Source organism: Spea bombifrons, chromosome 2, assembly GCF_027358695.1.
Source record: "Spea bombifrons isolate aSpeBom1 chromosome 2, aSpeBom1.2.pri, whole genome shotgun sequence".
Classification (NCBI taxonomy): Eukaryota; Metazoa; Chordata; class Amphibia; order Anura; family Pelobatidae; genus Spea; species Spea bombifrons.
Window position 1 is genome coordinate 75,961,255 of NC_071088.1, and position 21,828 is coordinate 75,983,082.

General features: G+C 38.9%; 1 protein-coding gene across 1 annotated transcript in view; it reads left to right on the plus strand.

Moving 5' to 3' along the window:
- Nucleotides 1–6,453: 6,453 nt before the first annotated feature.
- Nucleotides 6,454–21,828, plus strand: part of LOC128472882 (multidrug and toxin extrusion protein 2-like) — a 29,278-nt gene continuing 13,903 nt past the window's right edge. Inside the window, exons 1-10 of the mRNA XM_053454855.1 lie at nucleotides 6,454–6,674; nucleotides 7,195–7,296; nucleotides 9,114–9,182; nucleotides 9,794–9,942; nucleotides 12,763–12,805; nucleotides 13,293–13,337; nucleotides 14,234–14,331; nucleotides 15,901–15,998; nucleotides 16,264–16,377; nucleotides 20,197–20,264. Of these exons, the coding sequence (XP_053310830.1) occupies nucleotides 6,519–6,674; nucleotides 7,195–7,296; nucleotides 9,114–9,182; nucleotides 9,794–9,942; nucleotides 12,763–12,805; nucleotides 13,293–13,337; nucleotides 14,234–14,331; nucleotides 15,901–15,998; nucleotides 16,264–16,377; nucleotides 20,197–20,264 (942 nt within the window). The 5' untranslated portion in view covers nucleotides 6,454–6,518. The remainder of the gene's footprint in view (nucleotides 6,675–7,194; nucleotides 7,297–9,113; nucleotides 9,183–9,793; nucleotides 9,943–12,762; nucleotides 12,806–13,292; nucleotides 13,338–14,233; nucleotides 14,332–15,900; nucleotides 15,999–16,263; nucleotides 16,378–20,196; nucleotides 20,265–21,828) is intronic.

The window sequence follows — 21,828 nt, forward strand, 5'->3', positions numbered from 1 at the left end:
AACAGGAGTGTTAGAAGATCTCCTAAAAAGTAACAACCTTTATCATGAACATTCACTCCCTGAATGTTAAGAGAGGTGATGGTTAACCATGGGGAGACAATGAAGGAAAAAAAAGGGGGGGCGGTGAGAGGAGGACTGTAAGAAGAAAGGAAGAAGAAACAGACAGGGAGGGAAGCAGACATAGTTAGAATAACCCACCTAGGGTGAAAGAAGAAGCATGGCCATGATCTCCTCAGGCCCTTTGACCAGCATCATTTTAAACAGCCGAGTTAGAATTGCTGGCAAATACTTTGCCTCTCTCAACCCTCTCACCCACATGTTGTGGTAACGGCCTCTGTTGTTCTGATCCATGACTGTCTGGTTAGAAACATCTTCTGAATAAATTAAAAGTGCTAAATGGACTGTGCAGCCTCAGAGACCTTGCTATCCAGGGAAAAGTTCTTGTTGTTTTCAAATGGCATTCTTTCCACTGTGCAGTATGTGGCTAAGGCGAGGCCCCATTGGCTGTGCCATCATCATGATGAATGCAATACCTGTATTCAACCTGCAGGGGGATACAAGAGTTCTCATGAAGGTCTGGAGAGATCCTCTTAGAATCGTGTTTATTTTTCAATTTGGTGCTGCCATCTTCGACAGGCAAAATCTCTTGCAGTGGCGCTTGTGACCGGTCTCCTCTACACCGAGGAATTACAGTGTAACACCGTAACAATATTTTTATCTGAAAGCCTTGTCTTTGTTATGTAGAACAGTATTATTGGTGCTTCATATGCAGACGATGACCCCTGATTATTAAGGGGGAGTCTCTTTATTACATCACAATAATGCCCCCAAGCCGTGCCACACAATGTTTTATAATATAGGCATCTATGCAAACATGTCATTAAATCACAGTGAACACTTGTATCATCAGTCAAGTGGTCAGGTGTATTAGTTGATTACAGCCTGGTCTCGAATTACTAAGCAAGGTGCTAAAGGATGACTGAACTGGTATGTCTGTTTAGCATAACACAGAAGATACAAATGAATAAAGCTGCATATCTCAGTAAACATCCTCACAGATTTTGAAGAGAGTCCTTCCAGTGAAGGTTTTTTTAATTTCCTGCTAATACAGAATATTCATTTTGTGACTTCCATAAATATCTCAATCATGCTTAAATGTGCATTATTTGGCATATATAGCATGATAACTAAAATATTTAGAATGCTTTACTGATTAAGCTCTCCATACCAGTGTTCTCAGTCCAGTTTTCCAGGTACTTTCAAAAGCTGTATCCGTGTCTCTACTGGATAACTCCTTTATCTAAGATGTTAATTAATCATTAAGGACTGAGATTCAGTTTATTGTATGTATAACCTTTGACTGCCATTTGGCTATTGTTCTATACTGTTCTGAAATTTTGTCTCTTGCTTACAACTATTCTATAAAAAAACTGGAAAAACAAGCCTGACACCAAAAGGAAGAATTTATTGAAATTCCCTAAAGCAGTGGAAAAACAGGCTATTAGGAAAGGATTGCAGCCTAATGACTTCTTGTCCATCTAGAGATACATGGGGCAATGGTGGCCATGTAATACAAACAAAATTCATTGAACCTTACAACACATGTATTCTATTGTATTACATAATTGTTTACTAGGCTCTGCTGTTCTTCCGCCTTGCTTCTGAATTGGATGTGATCTTCCACATTTAAACACTGGACCATACTAGTGTAAGCACCACATATTTTGGAATGTCACTTAATCACTTCCTTTTTTTATAACTCTTTTTATTATTAACCCCTTGACGACAATTGACAGTCCAGGCATATCACGTCAGTTAAGGACAATTGACATGCCAGGCACATCATGACTTTAAACAGGTGTAGAAAGCGATCTTCACTCAAATGGTGTTGTATTGCCTCAATGTCGAGGCATTCAGCAACACCGAGATAGGCATCAGGGGCCATGTCTGGCCACTCCCCAGGGCGTCAACGTCTGCCATATATTGTATGGACGCCCATTTTAGACAAGCTTAGGTTCAACGGTGTCACTGAAACGCCTCAATAGCAAGTAATTTAGGGACCCCGACCACCCAATTTTTTAAATGATATATAACCCATGCTGGATGGGTTAGGGGGAATGTCTGGAATGTTTAAAAAAGACAAGTTTGACAATTGACTCCGAAATCGTATGTCATGTGTGTGTGATCATTTAACTAAGGCATTATGCTACACAAGATCCTGGATAAAATCTTTGAAAACTGTATTTGGCGCCCATTCCCAACCTGTTCTGCAGGTGAATCTTTGCTATGGATATTGTCCAATAAACAGCAATATCATTTTGAAAATTACCGTACAATACCTAACTATAAAACCATAATTTTCAATCTCTGATCAACAAAACAAAAACACAACCTGTAGTAATGAGATTTCGGACCCGACCGTACACTCTTCACTCTACAGTTTTTTTCCCCACAGGCATACAAATATTCAGCTATTAAATCTTTTTAGACATTAGTTTCCCAAGACATGGAAAGCAACAAACCAAACAGGAAGGGCAACTCAGATCTTACAAGAGGTGAATTTCAAGCTTTAAAGGAATAACAACATGATGACAATTTGTCATACCAAATAGTAAAGACTACTTTTATGAGATTTCCAGACAACTCCAAGGCGAAAAATTAAATAAACATCCATTACCAGAGAGAAAAAGGTATAAACTCTTGAAAACAGGAAGGAATCTGGGCATTCTAAACGTAAAAGAATCCAACTACATCAATAATCTACATCCAAGAACCCTGATTATTTATATTGTGCTTAAAATTCATAAGCATGCCGCTAACCCCCCTGGCAGAGGTATAATTTTGGGCATAGGATCGATTTCTTAGAACCTTTTCCAATACATTGATTTGCAGTTATAGTCGTACATAAACAGTTCAACCAAACGTCACTTTGGAAAGCATTGAATTTATACTAAACAAACACTTATTTTTGATACAAAAAATACTGTTCTACTTACAGGTCAAGGGTACATCAATGGGAACAGAGTTCCCTCTTGCTATGCCAACCTATTCATGGCACACTGGAAAGAAGAATTTATCTGGTGCAAATACGAATGGCCCAATAATCTACATGGACAACATCCTACCAGTTATTTTCTCAAATATATCAATCACATGGGTTCTAAATTTAAACATGAATTTAGCCCACATAAAAATAACTTTCTGAACCTAAAAATCTTTGCAAATAGCAACATGGTGAAGACCAAAACATTTTTCAAACCAGTTTATGTGAATGGGTATAACAGCCTTAATAGCTACCACTTCTCTCCTTGGCTACTGAATATGCCAAAAATCCAATACCATGGTTTAAGATGCACTGATCTAGAGAACTATGATGAAAAGACAACAATGCTAAAACAATGATTTCTAGAGAAAAACTACCAGATCAGAGATCTAGACAACATAGTGACAGTATGCTTGTGTAACAGAACAGATCTATTAAAGTACAAAACCAAAGCAACCAAGAACCGAATGTCCTAGTAATATTTGATTTAACAACCAACATCAGCAAATTAGGAATATTTTTGCCAAACCTTGGCACATATTACCAAAGGATCAGATAAGCAAAGAATAGTATTCCAATACTCCCAACAAATCATCCAAGATCCTTTCAATCTTGGACCCAGACACTTTAGATGTGGTCATTGTGTACCTTGTAAAGACTCTATGAAACAGGACTGTAAAATGACCTGTTATTTTCCCATGAAGACAGGACAGCAATATAAAATAAAGAAGTTTGTAGCATCACCTGTAACTCCAAAAATATAAGTAACTCACTACAATGCACATGCGGTCTATAATATGTTGGCACTACCAGGGAACTAAAAACACAAACAGGAGAACATATAAGCAACACGTAAGGGGTGTGACTAACACCTTTTGGCATGAATAAAGACTTCAAATTGCAGTTGTTTTTTTATAATTTGTATAATTTCTTGATAATTTTCCTTATTTTGTTCCATAGTTTTCCATATTTCATTCCATTTATTCTACCATCTACATCTTTTCATACTAGTTTTGTATTTTTTGCCTCAATTCCTTAAATTGTACTGACCTATGTATTAATATATTGTAATTTGACTTATATATACACAGAGACACAAAAGATCAACTCTTCAATCCAGCAGCCAATATAACCCTTGCAACATCACTTCTCTGTTCTGAATTATTAGATTGCATAGACCATTCGCCTTTGATGAGTGATCTGAGCGCCTGGAAGGTAGATGTCCCAGAGACTAATTCAAAACATACAAGGGATTTCTCACTTGTTTGGGAATTAAATCTCAATGATAAATCAATAGAAAAAAAGAATAAGAAAGATAGAAAAATACTAACACATTAAAACTTAGCTTTTATTTAAATTAATCCCTAAGAATGTGGATAGTTGATTCCTATTCTAATTCTACACTATTACTTAGTAGCTCAAATGGTTAACAATACAGACCAGGTTCTTTTGGCAACAAATGATACCAGTTTGAATTTGCTACATCTATGGTCTGAGCTAAAGAATACCAAACATAGGTGTCAGCAGTAATATAAAAAATACATTGTGCTTGCCCATAAACTCAGAGATTAAGAAAAAAATACCCTGACGCGTGTTTCACTAACTCATGTTAGCTTCATCAGGGGAATTAAATAACCTCTTAAAAGTCTGCTGTTTTTTGCAACTCTATCACATTATCCAAAATGAAGTTTCATTAGGATTTTTCTTCTGTTGACGCCACTCCAGAAATGCCCTATGCCCCCATTTAACACACACCCTATACCCCCATTTAACTAACTAACACACACACACACACTCTCCCTCTCTCTCTCCCCCCTCTCTCACCCCCCTTCCCCCGCTCTCCCCCTCTCTTAAAGCACATAAATGCTCTTGCAATACTTGCAAACTTGGCTCATTCATCAAATTTAATTAACCAGTTATTCAATTCTTCTAATGCTGGCATGTAGGATCCCCATTTTTATTGCAGGAATATATGGTTCCAAATACTATTATTTCAGGAATGGTTAGTTCCGAGCATCCAAAATCAGCATATAGTGTTCCACCAACCTATTGTTTATCATGGTACTGCACGCCACATACAAGGCCAAAAACCATCATGATACAGTACATATGGATATAGCCTTGTAGCTACACTAAAAAATGTGACTTCAAAAACAGTTGCCTATGAAATTAGTAACCAGGATTGAAACCAGCTGTCCTAAACTATATGTTGAAACCAGACTGCCCAATATTATGTGGCGATCTAATTTTTGTGAACCCAACTATAGATTCATTAGCACATAACAATATAGGATGCTTTCAAGCCTTGTTATCCCAAAGCGTGAAAATCCAGGGGCATACTGAGTGCAGTATTTGACATTTTCCTAAACACATAGAAAACACAACACAGCACAAAACGTTAACATACTTGTGAATTCATTAGAAACTTAATTGCCTGCAACAACAAAATGTAATTGCTGCCAAAAAAAGTGGTAGTTTTTAATATGATTTCAAAATATATAGCGTATTTTTTGGATTTAAAAAAAAACAAATATGTCCATTTGTAATAAATGGTTTGCAAAAAATGTTAACAAGTATAACAGAATAATTGGGTTGGCTTTACCCTTGACTTTCAGGTCTCAGGCACCACCATAATGTCGGCACTGAGTGACAGCATTTCATATACATCACATAACTATCACAGTTGGGGGATACTTAGCCTTAATAACAGAGAAATCAGCAGTATACAATGTGATGATAAGATTAACACATCTCAATATATAATGGTGCCGAATGAGATGATGGCCCTGTTCTTGAGGACATCTGTTTCCAAACTTCTTTGTAAGCTCCATATTTGCTCTATATAACAACATTTATTTTACTTTTTTTGACTGGGTATCTAAAATACGGTAATAGACCAAGGAGGAGCAGCATAGGAGTAGCTTATGTGGATTTCGCCACGCATTTGACACCGTGCCTCATAGAAGACAGATAAATTACAGTGTTTGAGTTTTGATGTTAAAAAGGTTGAATGGGTAAGGCAATGGTTGAGTGACAGGAGACAGACAGTTGTAGTTAATGGTGTATATTCAAAGGAAGCACTTGTTACTAGTGGGGCATGGTGCTTTTTTCTCTTTTAATGTAAAGAATGCATATTTAAGAATTTACTATGTACTTCATTGTTGGCAAGGCTATGGTACTTCTTCACACATAATTTATAGTTCTTCCATGTCCTGCTTACTTGTATACCTTTCAATGGGTCACAAAAAAATTCAGGTGCACCACTTAGAAAAAAAAGTGTCTCTCTTGTGTTGGGAGGTATAAAAACTAAAGCCTGACCTGCAGGTCGCTACATTCTGTAACCACCCGCCCTCCAGGCTGTAGTCCTGCTGATCTCCTCAGACTGTATTCAATGGGCGGGTCTGCCGCTGTCACACATATAGCGGGGATGATTGACACTGGCACACACTGCGCTGGGTCCGCGGAGTAAGGCGCAATGACCGGAGTGGAGTCCAAAAGCGGAGCGGAGCGGCCAGCGGAGAGCTCGCCTCTGAGAGGAAAGTCTAGCTGGCTTCCCCGGTGTCTTCTCCGACTTCTGCCTGCTGGATTCGCGGGTGAAGTGAAGGAGTTATGTGCGATGGCTGGACCTGTGGTAATGGGAGTAGTAGACTTTGTGTTGTATTGGTTAATGCAGAATATTGGTTTATTTATATTCAAAGTATTATTTATACAGAATGCAAGGCAGTTTACGAGGTCATGTTAACTTATTCAGACTGACGGTTCTGTCTGTTCTGTTCCCATGTGATTGCTGTAAAGCCCGTATAGCAACATTTTATGGTGTTGTCTTCTACAAGAGCTATTTGCCAGCAGCAATACACGGAGAGAATGTGTGCAGTGCGGAGATACTAGATGTGTGACCACAGCCCGCACACGAATCATGTATGACAAATATTCTTACAGATATTTTCAGTAGTTCAGCACTTTGTGTGTGTTCTCTGTATACATGTAGTCCAGTGGTCCAAGTACCCCAGGTGTGAGAAGGTGTAACACCACACGTGTGAGACAACCTCAAGCAGTCGCAGGGACACAATATGTATACATCTAAATATATATTTATTTTTACTTATTTTATTTTTTTTTAAAACTACTTAAACCTCCTTTATGTTTTTCAGTTCCTGTCTAATGTCATGGTGTTCCTGGTGAATATAGTGAGCTCTATTTTCTGTGGACATTTAGGCAAAATTGAGCTGGACTCTGTGATACTTGCAGTTGCTGTAAGTATCACTCTTTCACAGAGAATTATGTTATTTCCCGTTTGTTCTGCCATGGCTACATCTATCTCTAGATTTATTCTGTAAATAAATCTCTGTATTTATTATCATTTCTATATTGTCAAGGCTATAACTAAGAATTCTATAATTCTATCTAGATTTACTGAAAACACCAAATAGACGTCTTAGAGTGACCTCTTTTTCAACTTTTTAGACATTTACATGCATATTTAAACAAATGTGCTTTCATGATAAAATGGACTTAGGTTTTGCTGATCCATTTTGCCACGACAGAATATATCATTCTGCAAATATGTATTCCTATAAAGTTTTAACCTTATACTTTACCTAAAAATTTAACCCTTCATAAATAATCAAATTAACTTACAACTCCATGTCATGAGTCATGGGTCATAAAATCTTGATTGTTTGCATCTTTTCTTCTAATTTGCTTTTAGACTCTATGAAAATAAATAGTGAAATTAGTAAAATGTTGTGTTACATCTCAAAAACCATGTCTTTCTAATGTAGAACAGTGACAGCTGTTGGGTATTTCACTCGCTCTGGAGTAAATGGTTGGTTTAATAGGTTTATGATTATGCATGTGGATGTGAAACATTTTTTCTGTTTTTCTCCCCATTTTGTGATGTCTTGAAGTTAAAAGGTGTGAATTATTTAGGGCTGCAGCATTTATTTACTTCTACTGCAGGTGGGCTTTCTGGCTAGGACGAGAAGGCTCAAATTTGTCATTTTGATTTCTTTTCCAAAACATATTAGGAATTAGGAATATTTCTTTTTATTCAAGTCCATTTCTTTGTGCGGAATGTTTCTTGTTTTATGTGTTGGTTCACGTCTTGTGTTATTTGGGGGGAATATTTGTGTTTGCAGCATTTGGCACCAGACACAGTGTGTTAATTTGTTAACTGGTTATTTTAATGACTTTGATTACATGTTTTAAAGTACAATTTTAAGGTTATAGTGCCCATTTTTTTATAACAAGGAAGATATCGATAAATAAAACTGTATATATTAGTAAATTGAATGTCAAAAGAGAGTATTTGTAACACTGCTAGAGGGTTTTTATAAAACAATAAGGTAAATTTCCTTTTGGTCAATATACAATGCAAATTCTGTGACTCATTAATATTCACAGAATAGCCATGTTGAACGTTGTGTTATCGGGCATATACAGCATGATAACTATAATGTGTGACACATTTTACTGACTGTTCTCTCTATACCTGTACTCCCAGTCCAGTTTTCAGGTAACTACATGAGCTTTGTCTTTGCATCTAACTGCATAACTCATATGCCCAGGATTTTGACCAATTATTAAAGACTGATTTAAAGAACATTATGTGATTCAGTTTACTGTATGTATATAATCTGGCAGCCCTTTGTCTACACTTCTATACTTAAAAAAAAGGCCTCATTTTTTACTTTTTCTGATATAACCTATGCTTACAAAAAACTGGTATAACAAGTCTGACACCAAAAGAAAATGTGGAATATTAATGCGTTAAAAATTATGAGATAGGAATTCTCTACAAGAGTAGAAATGCAGGCTGTGAGGCAAGGATTGCAGCCTAACGACTTGTCCAGCTAGGAGTACATGAGGGCAATTGTGGACATGTTCTTATAGACAAAATTCTACCTTAAATCACATGTATTCTGTTTTATTACATACATTGTTTACTAGGTCCTGCTATATTTGCTCCTTGCTTCTGAATGGCATGTGTTCTTCCACAATTAAATGTTGGACCATACCATCCTAGCCAAATATTTTGGAATGTCATTTGTAATGTAACTTTCTGGTTTAGGTCATAAACGTTTGTGGATTTTCTATCGGATCAGGCTTGGCCTCTGCATGTGATACCCTCATATCTCAGGTATGGTTAAAACAAAATACTTTATTAAGAGGACTTCCAGTGGCAATACCACCTCTTTAGTCAAAATATAGTTCTACAGGTTTACTCTTTTCAACTGATATTTTTACCTGATGTAGACTACAAAAGCCATTGTAAAGATAAATAAAGATAATAAAGCACTTCTTTGATTATTTGAAGAAATCCCTTTGAGTGCTTATTTATTTGGATTTATATACACTATTTGCATACAGCACCAGGGTTTGTGAATTATATGCTGAGTCCGTGGAGTGCAGAAGTTATTGGAATATTTTAAATATAATGTCATTAGGTTAAAGTGGATCTTTCACTCTCACATCTAACAAAACTAAAAACTATATTTAGTAGGATAACCACATGCCCCAGATTGTCAGGGTTGGTCTGGAATCAGCAGATCTGTCCCTTGTCCCAAACAATCTCTTTCTAGGACAAAGCAGTGTCCCTGAAAGAATATGATTATGTGCTTGCTGTGAGATTTCATATACATTTGTAACCACCATGCATAACTTGTGAGCTTGTGAAAATGAACGATTCCTTTTTCAATGCAGTTGTGTAACATAATGGCTTTGTGTGCTCATTTTTTCATCTTCTCTTAGACATATGGCAGTAAGAATATGAAACGTGTTGGGATTATTATACAGAGGGGGATCCTGATCCTGTTGCTGTTCTGTTTTCCTTGCTGGGCCATCTTCATTAACACCGAAAACATATTTCTGCTCCTCAGACAGAACCCTGAAATCTCCAGGTTCATTACACCTCATTTGTACCTTCATTTTACAAAATCCAATGAAAAAATTAAAATTTCAGGCATAACCACAAAGGAACACTGTGTGTTATTTTAATTTAGGAATATATATTATTATTAATATTTATTGTTTTATATAGTGCCATCAAATTCCGTAGCGCTGTACAATGGGTAGACAGGACATAACAAGTAGTATGTAACATAACAAATTGACTAACAGAGACAACAGGTAAGGCAGGCCCTGTTCAAACGAGCTTACAGTCTAGAGGGAGTTGGGTTGTATTACACAATAGGTAAAAGTGCCGTTGTTAGGGATAGACCAGCCACACTAGTAAAAGTATTGCAGAAGAGGGACTAGGAAAGGTAAGCTAAAGGAATATGGGAGTATGGGGCATTTCTAGCTGTGTAAAATAATTGCAAAAGGGTTTTCTAACAATCAATTTGTCTTTTAAACTTAAACTTGGATTAGCCTTTAGGACACAGGAGTAATTGTTGCTGGTAAAGGGCCTCTGTATGCCTTTAAGGATGTTTAATGGACAAAATTTGCTTTTCATTTAAAAACAATAAGTGACTCCAAACGGTTGTGTATATCACTGAATGTATAACCTTTTTTCATTGATCTTGTCCTGTTCTGTTAAGTGTGCTTATGGAAACATGAAAGGATGAATGTGAAGAAGGAATGCTGTCTTTTTATGCCATTAGAGTTTCTAATAAACAGCTGACCAACTTTTGTTTAACTAAAAATCTTAGTTTTTGCTATACCTTTTACATTTTACTTGTTTATGGATCATTTCATAGATTAGGTTTGTAGATCCCTAATTTAGAGCAGACAGTGCAGCAAAAAAATATTCCCCACCACTATTTTACCTTAATTGCCCAACCAAATAGTAAAAGTAACAGAAAACAAAATACTTTTCTTAAAAGTTCCCATCCTTGCCGTTCAGAAGCTTTCTCTTCTCCTCAGAGGCAGCGTTGGTATTTAACGTTAAATGTGAAACTTTTCTCAACATGTTGCTAAACATGCAAGACTCCTGCTCAGTTCAGGTGCTGATCAGCAGTCTACACAAATGTTTTTGCTGCAATAAGTGCATAATTTCAAAGGCTTCAACGCATTTTACGGCATGGAAGTCTATGTTGGCATTGTTTAGTTACTCGAGTTAGAAAGTCTTTTTGTATTGAAAAGATTTCAAAATTAAAAAAGTACAATATAAGGTAAAAGAGAAGCCCCAATGAAACATAATATTTACATACATTAGTGAGACATTAGTGAGCGCTGCAACCCAGCACAGGGCAATGAAAGTACACTACAAACTCCAATCCCACTTTAAAGCCAGAATTACATTAAAAGAGGAGTACAATTACATTTCCAAACAAAGCACATCAAAAGTGGTTTGGCATATTAAACTACAGTGTACAAAACAAGTACGAGATCCTCAACCAAGAGTGGACAGCCGCTGCATAGTCTGCTGTATGATGCGTATGGGACATCTCAAGTTCTTTAAGTGGCAACTATATATCTCAGAACCCTAGTGGCGGCACTTTCCTCTGTGTCAACCAGCTGTCTCGTGACACTTGAGAGCATACATGAGAATTCAAATAGAAATGCAAAATCCCAAGATACTTCTGGACAGGAGAAAATGATTATAATCAGATGAGTAACCATTCAGCACGCATGCCTTTATACAAGAATTAGTATATGGAACCAGCTCCAGGTGACTAAGTGGCCCTGGCAGGTTGAGGGCGGTTGCTGTAAAATGATACATAGCATGTTTATACTCTTGCAAGGCGCAGCAGCGCATATCAGCCACCAGCTCACCAGATGTGCCACATGGCTAGTCTTGGTCCGTACAGAACCAATTATGTACTGTAGCTACCATACTTAGAGCTTCAAAAATAAGTAAAGGGGCCTTTATGCTGGAGCTAGATCAGCCTGTTAGCATGCAGGAGCAATCTTTTGATTGTTCTTTATGGCAGTCTGTGTTATTTAATTCCCCTGTCAAAGCCCCTTTTAGATAAATTATAGCTCCCTTCCATTAATCATACCACACACATATACCTAAAAATATATTAATTTTAAAGAATAATAGACATTTGGGTCTTTGTGGACTAAAACTATAGTGACCTCCAGCCCGATAGATAGCAAGGGTAGAAAAAAGTTGTCCCAAGTGAAAATATGTGTTTTATATGTTTCAAACCTGTAACTAACTGTTACTAACAAAGCCTGTGTGTGTACTCTGTATGTACTAAGAAACACATATATGTGATAGATTTGGTAAAGGGAATTGGTGCCTTTTCCAAAAATATCTGATTTTCTTTCTTTTAATTATTTGGGCTGATAAGCACTTAGAGATCTCTTTGTTTTTGAAACAAAAGCAAATTGTGTCCATTAAAATCAAATCAAACGAATCAGAAATATATTGCAGACGTTGTTAATGTTGTAAATGGCTATAATAGATGGAAACAGCTGATTTTTGGAATATCTTCATAGGCTCTTTATCAGCAACCATCACTCCTGTATTTCAAACCAAGTTTAAGTTTAAAAGGCTAATTGATCATTAGAAAACCCTTTGGAATTATGTTAAACAGCGAGAAATGTCTTTGTTTTCCATGAAAACAACTAAGTGACCCCAAAACAATGGGAAACATTTTATGGTAAAAGGCAAACTAGTAATTAATGACAGGCAATATTTGGTCTGTTCTGGTGCAAAGTATTTTTGACTAGTCTGTAGAAACAGATATGTTTCCAGTTTAATGTCTTAGTGTGTTTTTCTTCATGGAAAGAATAAAATTAGTCAGGATAACGTTTTGATTTTCTTCTAGGTTAACACAGAAATATGTGATGATTTTTATCCCAGCACTTCCTGTAAGTGGCTATTTACTCTTATAATCAGTGTGTACACTTAAGCCATGTTTTTGTTGTATTTATTAAGTGTAGAGAGGCTGAAACCCTTTCGTGGACCTGTGGCCTAATGGCAGAGCATTTGATCAGCGCATCAGATGCTTTGCTGTCAACATCGACAGGGTGTGTAGTACGTCTGAGGTCTCTTACAAAAATCCCTGGAATATAATAAAATGTGGGTTGGTTGTCATGCTAAAATATTCAAGAGCACATCAGCTTGCAGCACTACATTAATAATATGGCCCTATCAGGTCAACAGTCAATTACTTTGGTTAACTTGAAAAACCTGTACCATTTTACTTTAAGGAAAGAAGACCAGTGGTGACAGTGTCTGTTTGAGATACTGCTTAGATTGTGCTAGCTTCTTCATCTTCAGTTCAAGTCACACAGTGGGAAAATATTCAGTTTATGTTTATAGATATTGCAGAACATTTTTCCTTTTTTATTTCAGGCTGTCTTCATTTATCAGCTAGAGATACGATATTTACAAAATCAGGTATTTATAAATGCAGAAAAATCTGCATTAATTGCCTTTAATTGTTTATTGTCTACATGTTGTTCATGTTCTTGTAGATTTTGTAGTTGGCCTTATACTCATATGCCCAAAGGTTTAGTTTTACTCTAAGGCTGTGCAAGTTCTGTGAAAGAATATCAAATAAATTGTTACCAACCTACGTTTAGCATCATTAGATTTGTTCATGTAGCCTTTTTATTGTTTTTAATTGTTATCATTGTTTTGGATTTTTCCAGCTGAAAGTTTGGGACCATTTGCACTAGTAAAGCTGGTTTAAGTAACAGTTGTTGGTCAAATTAGTATGAACCAGTGTCCATGATAAAAATTGCAGAAAAATCATTACAAAACCACACAAAAATATTAACACATTAAAAGAAGATGCATAGGCAAGCAAGTGCCTGGAGAAACAATGTAACACAATTTCCAGAGATTGTGAATGTAGTTCAACTGCATAATATCTAAGAACTTCTAGCAACTGTAGCAGACAAGATATGTAAAGTAAAGTAATGTAAAGTATTTTGTTACATTATACCACGCACACACAGAGTGGGGATGTCAAGTGTTGAAGTGAGTAGCTTGTAAAAATCAACTGTCCTCTGTAGCATCACTCACTTCCGAGTTCCAAACTGACTTAAGCAACATCAGCGCAAGCGCTGTGCGCAGGGTTTTGGGGTTTCAATTGGTGAGCAGCTGCACACTAGCCGCAGATCACTGTGCAATGCCAAGTGTAAGCTGGAGTGGAATAAAGCAATGGACCAATGAAAATACACAGTCCTTTTAAAAACATATCAGTGAGATTTCAGGTTAATATATGTTCATAATATATACATTTTGTTTATTTAATTTTCCTGATTTTATTAATATTTTGTCTATTTAAGGGTATAATATGGCCTCAAGTGTTTACAGGCATTGTTGTAAACATCATTAATGCTGCTGTGAATGCTGTCTTTCTGTATGGTCTAAAGATGGGAATAGTGTAAGTAATTTTATATTTAAATAACTAAAAGAACTATAAAGGGCCATGCTTCAATGCCACCATTTTCCAAAATGTTATGCTTCAAATATACTTGATATTGTTTAAGGCTCACACAAAACATCTGATATCATACCCTTAGTCTGGGAATTGAGAGGAAGCGTAACAGGTTAGTACCGACCTGTGATCCTTGGAGAAGGTCACCATTTATTCTAATGCTATAGAGAGCTTTGAGGCATTAAGGTTGGTAATCCCTGTTACCAATGGTCAATTCATAAAGATATGCAGTGATTGCTACCAGTGGCGACTGCGACCGGGCCCTGGAGTTCTGCCAGTCAGGGGGGCCCAAGGGGTGCCGAGCGGTTGCTGAAAACGACCGCTCGGCACCTCTTGGGCCCCCCTGACTGACAGAAATCCAGGACTCCTCTGCTCCCCGCCGCCTGCCTCAGTGTTGCCCAGAGTGCAGTGTTGGGAGCGTGAGGCATTTGTCTCGGATGCCGGCGCTTCACGCTGACCGCCGGCATATGATGTCAAAGGGACCTACAAAGGGGGTAGGGAGGGAGTGGGTAGATCGTGAGAAGGGGTAGGGAGGGAGTGGGTAGATCGTGAGAAGGGGGGGAGGGAGTGGGTAGATCGTGAGAAGGGGGGGAGGGAGTGGGTAGATCGTGAGAAGGGGGAGGGAGGGAGTGGGTAGATCGTGAGAAGGGGGGTAGGGAGGGAGTGGGTAGATCGTGAGAAGGGGGGTTAGGGAGGGAGTGGGTAGATCGTGAGAAGGGGGGGTAGGGAGGGATTGGGTAGATCGTGAGAAGGGGGGGTAGGGAGGGAGTGGGTAGATCGTGAGAAGGGGGTAGGGGGGGAGTGGGTAGATCGTGAGAAGGGGGGGTAGGGAGGGAGTGGGTAGATCGTGAGAAGGGGGGTAGGGAGCGAGTGGGTAGATCGTGAGAAGGGGGGTAGGGAGGGAGTGGGTAGATCATGAGAAGGGGGGTAGGGAGGGAGTGGGTAGATCGTGAGAAGGGGGGTAGGGAGCGAGTGGGTAGATCGTGAGAAGGGGGGTAGGGAGGGAGTGGGTAGATCATGAGAAGGGGGGTAGGGAGGGAGTGGGTAGATCGTGAGAAGGGGGGGTAGGGAGGGAGTGGGTAGATTGTGAGAAGGGGGGGTAGGGAGGGAGTGGGTAGATCATGAGAAGGGGGGTAGGGAGGGAGAGGGTAGATCGTGAGAAGGGGGGGTAGGGAGGGAGAGGGTAGATTGTGAGAAGGGGGGTAGGGAGGGAGAGGGTAGATCGTGAGAAGTGGGGTAAGGGAGGGAGAGGGGAGATAGTGAGAAAGGGATAGATGGGTGGGGGGGGCCTTAACAGATTCTCGCACCGGGGCCCTGAGGTTTCTAGTTACGCCCCTGATTGCTACTATTTATTGCCTAATTGAAGGTCAGGTCCATTACTTAAAGTTTTATTTTCTGAATTTTTGTTTTGTGATTTCCAGCACAAATTAACATCAAAGTTAAATGTTATTAATAATAGTATGAAATGTTGGCAATATATTCTTGCTAAGGTTATTTCTGTTGCTCTTCTTTCAGAGGTTCAGCTTTGGCAAATGCAATTTCTCAGTTTGCTATGTGTTTTGTGCTGTTCATCTATATTTATGTGAAAAAACTGCACGTGGAAACATGGGCAGGTGAGTGATTATTAAAGATACAATGTAGCTCTGCAATATATAATAATGGACCCAGCTATATTCTACAAAATATACTACTTGAGCCGAACAGACTGCACTAGCCGTTTTTCCCCAATATTACAAACAAATTACTCCAATAAGTTTTTGTGTCACAATTTCCATCACCAAACAGATTTTAAAAAATGTAAAACCGTGAAAATATACTTTATGCTTAATTTGTACCCGTTAAAAAAAACTGTGATATAAAACCACATTTTTTTATCAGGCTGGTCCAGAGATTGCCTCCAAGAATGGGGGTCCTTCATAAACCTGGCCATTCCCAGCATGCTAATGATGTGTATAGAATGGTGGAGCTTTGAAATTGGAGGATTCTTAGTAGGTCAGTATCCATACAACATTTTTTGTTAAACAAGAATACATTTAGACAAGTTTATAGCCAATTGACCATTTTGCTTTTAGCATCGAGTTACAGAAAACATTTAGTTTCCTAACAAACAATGTAGTTGTAGTTTTGTAATAATGGAATGAGGGATAGAAAGGCAATAGGGTAGAATGTTGAGTAGCTCTGTAGCAGCATCAGAAGAATTGGGCAATTAGGGGCACCTGTGTAGTATAGGTGAATTTACCATCAAATCCACCTGTCTTATGGGCTGACCCACACTGTGACTGAATGGCCACCTACTATGAGTGGGTTACTGAATCTACAAACTATAAAAAGTATGTTGCACACTAGCCACAGATCACTACGCACAATGCCAAGCATCAGCTGGAGTGGAATAAAGCACACTGCCATTGGAGCGTGGAGCAATATATAAATGTGTTCTTTGAAGTGATGAATTATGCTTTAATATCAGGAAGTCTGATGGATGAAGTCTGATAGACAACGCATAATTTCTCTGTTCTTTCTGCAAATCAGAACTGATTTTTCCTACACAGTCCTTTTCAAAAACATATCAATGATATTTGAGGTTAATATATGTACATAATATATATATTATGGCAATGCAACTTTAAAGCCCGTGTATTTAAACGCTTTTTTTTTTGGATGCGGAGGAGCGAGAGGGGCGCCTAGCAACCACACGGTGCCCCCCATTCTCCTCCGCGAGGCCTCTACTTCCGTTGCGGTGCCGGCATTTCATGCTGAGCGCAGGAATATGAAGTCATATTTCGGCACTCAGCAGTGAAGCAGCGGGCACCGCAGCAGAGCGGGAAGAATAAAGCCTTGTGCTCCCGTCGCTGGACCTAAAGGTTAAGAGAACTACAAAGGGCGGAGAGGGTAGATAGTGAGTAGGGAAAGGGGAGGGAGAGGGGTTACAAAGTGATGAGGGGTAGAAAGTGATGAGGTCGAAGGGGTAGATAGTGAGAAAGGGGGGAGAGAGGGTAGAAAGTGATAAGGGAGAGCATGAGTTGTCTGAATGAGGGAGAGCATGAGTTAATATGTGGATGAGTTGTCTGAATGAGGGAGAGCATGAGTTAATATGTGGATGAATTGTCTGAATGAGGGAGAGCATGAGTTGTCTGAATGAGGGAAAGCATGAGTTTATATGTGGATGAGTTGTCTGAATGAGGGAGAGCATGAGTTAATATGTGGATGAATTGTCTGAATGAGGGAGAACATGAGCTAATATGTGGATGAATTGTCTGAATGAGGGAGAGCATGAATTAATGTGTGGATGAATTGTCTGAATGAAAGTGTGAATTAGTGAGTGACTGTAAAAGTGGTTGTGTGTATCATAGATGTATAATTGTGGAAGGACAAAAAGATGACACTAGCAGGATGTTTGAGCCTTGGGGACCAAGATGGCACAGGCAGGGTATATATGGGACAAAGATGGCACAGGCCAGGCTGTTTGGGGGCACAGTTGACTTGTGCTGGGCTATTTGGGGACAAAGATGGCAAATCTTATGTGGGTTATCTGGGTGCTGGTCAGGTTCTATGTGGGCAGTGTGGACGCCAGGGCTGGCTTTGGGGTGTGCAACCTGTGATCTATGCCTGTAATTTAGGGAGTTTTAAATATACCTTTAATGCCGTGTTTTTATGTGAATTCCAATTGATCTATACCTGCAAAGCTGGGTTTGTGTTATTCTGTAGATCCATATCTGCTATGCTATGTTTCCATACATTATTTATGTATACCTGCAAATACAGGATTTGTATGTCTGATTCTGTTTATTTGATATAAACCGTCAGTGCTGAGATCAAAAGTGAATTTCAATTGATCTATACATGCAAAGCTGGGTTTGTGTGTTAATGTGTTGATCTATACCTGCTATCGGCAGCAGGGTCTAATATTTATATATATATATGTATGCGTTGTCCATCAGACATATATATATATATATATATATATCGGCAGCAGGGACTAATATTAATCTATATCGGCAGCAGGGACTAATATTAATATATATCGGCAACTGGGGGTAATATTAATATATATGGGCAGCAGGGGCTAAAATTTATATATATATATCAGCAGCAGGATCTCATATTTATATATATATCGGAAGCAGGGTCTAATATTAACGAAACTGCCAGTTCAGCTGTAATTTTGAAATCATGTTTCAATCATAGTCTTTACTTCAAAGAGATAAGTATATATTATGTAGTTAAAAATGGCTTCAGGCTTCCCATGTTGAATGATCAAGTATTATGTTAGTCCAATAACAAAAGTATCATTCCATAGCACATTACTTTTGGCAATATATATATATATATATATATATATATATATACCGTATTTGCTCGATTATAAGACGACCCTGATTATAAGACGACCCCCCATAATCTGAATATTAACTTAGGAAAAAAAGAAAAAGCCTGAATATAAGACGACCCTAAAGGAAAAAAGTTTTACCAGTAAATGTTAATTCATGTAAACTATTTTTTTTAATAAAAGCTATGATTGAGAAAAATATTTTTTTTTTGTTTTTATTTCTTGTATTTTCCAACCTGTCCCCCAGTTACGCACATCTGCCCCCAGGCTTGCCACACCAATATGGCACTGTGGCCCATGATATGCCTTTTAACCCTCTATATGCCACTGTGCCCCATGGTATGCCTTTTGACCCCCTATGTGCCACTCTGCCTCCAGAAATGCCTTATACCCCTATATCCCATTCTGGCATTTAGGGGGTTAAAATGCATATTATGGGGCAGAGTGGCATATAGGGAGGTATAAGGCATTCCAGGAGGCAGAGTGGCATTAAGGGAGTTAAAAGGCATTATATAGAGCACTCTGCCTCCAGAAATGCCTTATACCCCTATATGCCACTCTGGCATTTAGGGGGTTAAAAGGCATATTATGGGGCAGAGTGGCATATAGGGAGGTATAAGGCATTTCAGGAGGCAGAGTGCACTATTAAATGCCCCCTTAACGCCACTCTGCCTCCTGAAATGCCTTATACCTCCCTATATGCCACTCTGCCCCATAATATGCCTTTTAACCCCCTAAGTGCCAGAGTGGCATATAGGGGTGTAAGGCATTCCAGAAATGCCCTACACACACACACACACACACACACTTACTTACCGGTGCTTCCAATTTCCTGCTGTATTGCCGGGGCAGCGGGTTGACGTCTCATTCCGCGGCAGCCGGAAGGAGGTGGAGTTGGCAGCGGGGGTTTGTATGCGTCCGCCGCAAATACCTTCCCCGGCTGTCAGAGATCAGGAACTCTGGAACTCTGATCTCTGACAGTCGGGGAAGGTATTTGCGACGGACGCATACAAACCCCCGCTGCCAACTTCACCTCCGGAAGCACCGGTAAGTGTGGGGGGGGGGGGGGCGACGACAGGAGGATCCAGGTCCCCTGCAGCGGTGCGGGGGATCTGGATCTTAGTCTCCTAATCAGACCTCTATTTGAGGTCTGATTAGAAGACGACCCCGATTATAAGACGAGGGGTATTTTTCAGAGCATTTGCTCTGAAAAAAACCTCGTCTTATAATCGAGCAAATACGGTATATATATATGTATTTTCAGTGGTATGATTTAATGGTGGAAATTATTAATGCCCCCCCCCCCCAGTTTGACTGTGGTATCTTGTGTGCCCCCCTATATATTGTTTCTAGAGTCGCCACTGTGCGTCCCCTGTAGGTACACCATTGAACAGCACTTACAACAACTAGATCTTATCAAAGCTAAGGGAAAAGTAATTTTATGTAATTGGTTTATTTGCGATTAAACTACGATTACTCTTTAGGTCTCATCGGTGTGGTGGAACTTGGTGCCCAGGCCATAATGCTGGAGATGGCAACAGCGGCATACACGGTAAGAGATTTCCTGAAACTATTGATTGATCCTTTAGATTGTTGTGACTAGAAAGTACCGTGATAAAACTGTATTAATTTAGCCTGCCTTGGACAAATCTGTGAAAACCAGCCCATGATTAAACTTTGGTACTAAAACATTGTTTACCATAATGATTGTTACATCTGTAAGTGGGTTGTGGGTAAATGTATATACCCATACATCACTGTTCCCACAATACTTTGTAGCCTGGCAAAGACTGTGGAAACAGGCAATCACATACATGCACAAAGGTTTCTTTTCAGGAATCAAACTAAAAGCATTACCTAGTTATTCTCTACAAACCCACTAAGTGTTAACTGTAGAATGCAGGTTTGTTACATTCTTCTCAACTTGCCAGTTTAATGAATGAACCCATGCAGGTAGGGACCCTGGTATAATTTGTTTCATTTCATGGAGCTGTATTCAGCAATAAACAAAGAGCCATCATGACCTTAATTAAGTAAGCTATCTCAAACCCAGAAAAATGCATGTTAAATCATCTCCCAGTCATGTAATAAGCATTAACTTTTGATCTCAGATACATGATTAGTAAACATGACCGTGAATTTCCTCATGACAAACTTTCAGTTTAAATATACCATTTTAGCAGTTTAAAGCAACCTTCTGGGCAGCCTATTGAAATCAACATATTTGAGCCATTAAGTTATAAAGCTTAGATGGTCTTCATTAGTTGTAGATTATTTTATTTAAAGAACAAGATGCTGAGAATGTATGCAGAAATTAGGGAGCATGTACCAAGCTATTCTCCTCTAAGCAGGGGCGTAACTAGAAGCCTCAGGGCCCCGGTGCGAGAATCTGTTAAGAATCTTCGTCCCACCCCTTTTAAGACGTGGGACGAAGTGCTGAGGCACGGCCATTGGGCGGCGCGGTACGTGCACGCTGGCCTCCTTATCTTCATTAGGCACCGGAGGAGGCGGCTTTCAATAAGATTAGGTATCCGGTGGGCCAGTCCGGCCCTGACAATCGGCAGCCCCGTGTGCCGCTCATTTGCACCCTGATGAATCTAATTGTGTGAATTGCTTACAAATTGGACAGCATTTCAGACTTCAACATGTCGTTCTGGTGGAAAAAAAAAAAACATGACACTGCAACAAGCCTGCCATTTACTATGTATAACAATACATACACGTTTAACAATATTTTGACAGGTTTGTTTTGGGTTTTTTGAGGAGAATTTGAGTAGATTACCAGTGGAGTTTCATTCTTCACATTATTCATAATCCTGCAGTAATTTTCCATAGTTTATTAAAGGGGAACTCCCACCATTTTTTCTCATGTACATGGAATATATTGTCAGTAAAGTCTAGCCACGTGTGCTAAGTAGGTTTTTGATACATAAAGCAGAAGAGCAGGAAAACATAAAATTTTGCATTGGTATTCGTAGTTCTTGTTTTCCTGCTGCGAGTTACAGGCAATACATCTGGTGTTCACTGCAGTTATATGTCACCTTTCTTAGCAAGACTTAGAACACTAAGGGGCAGTTCCAGCCTGTACTGATGTCAGACACGCTGTACGTTATGTC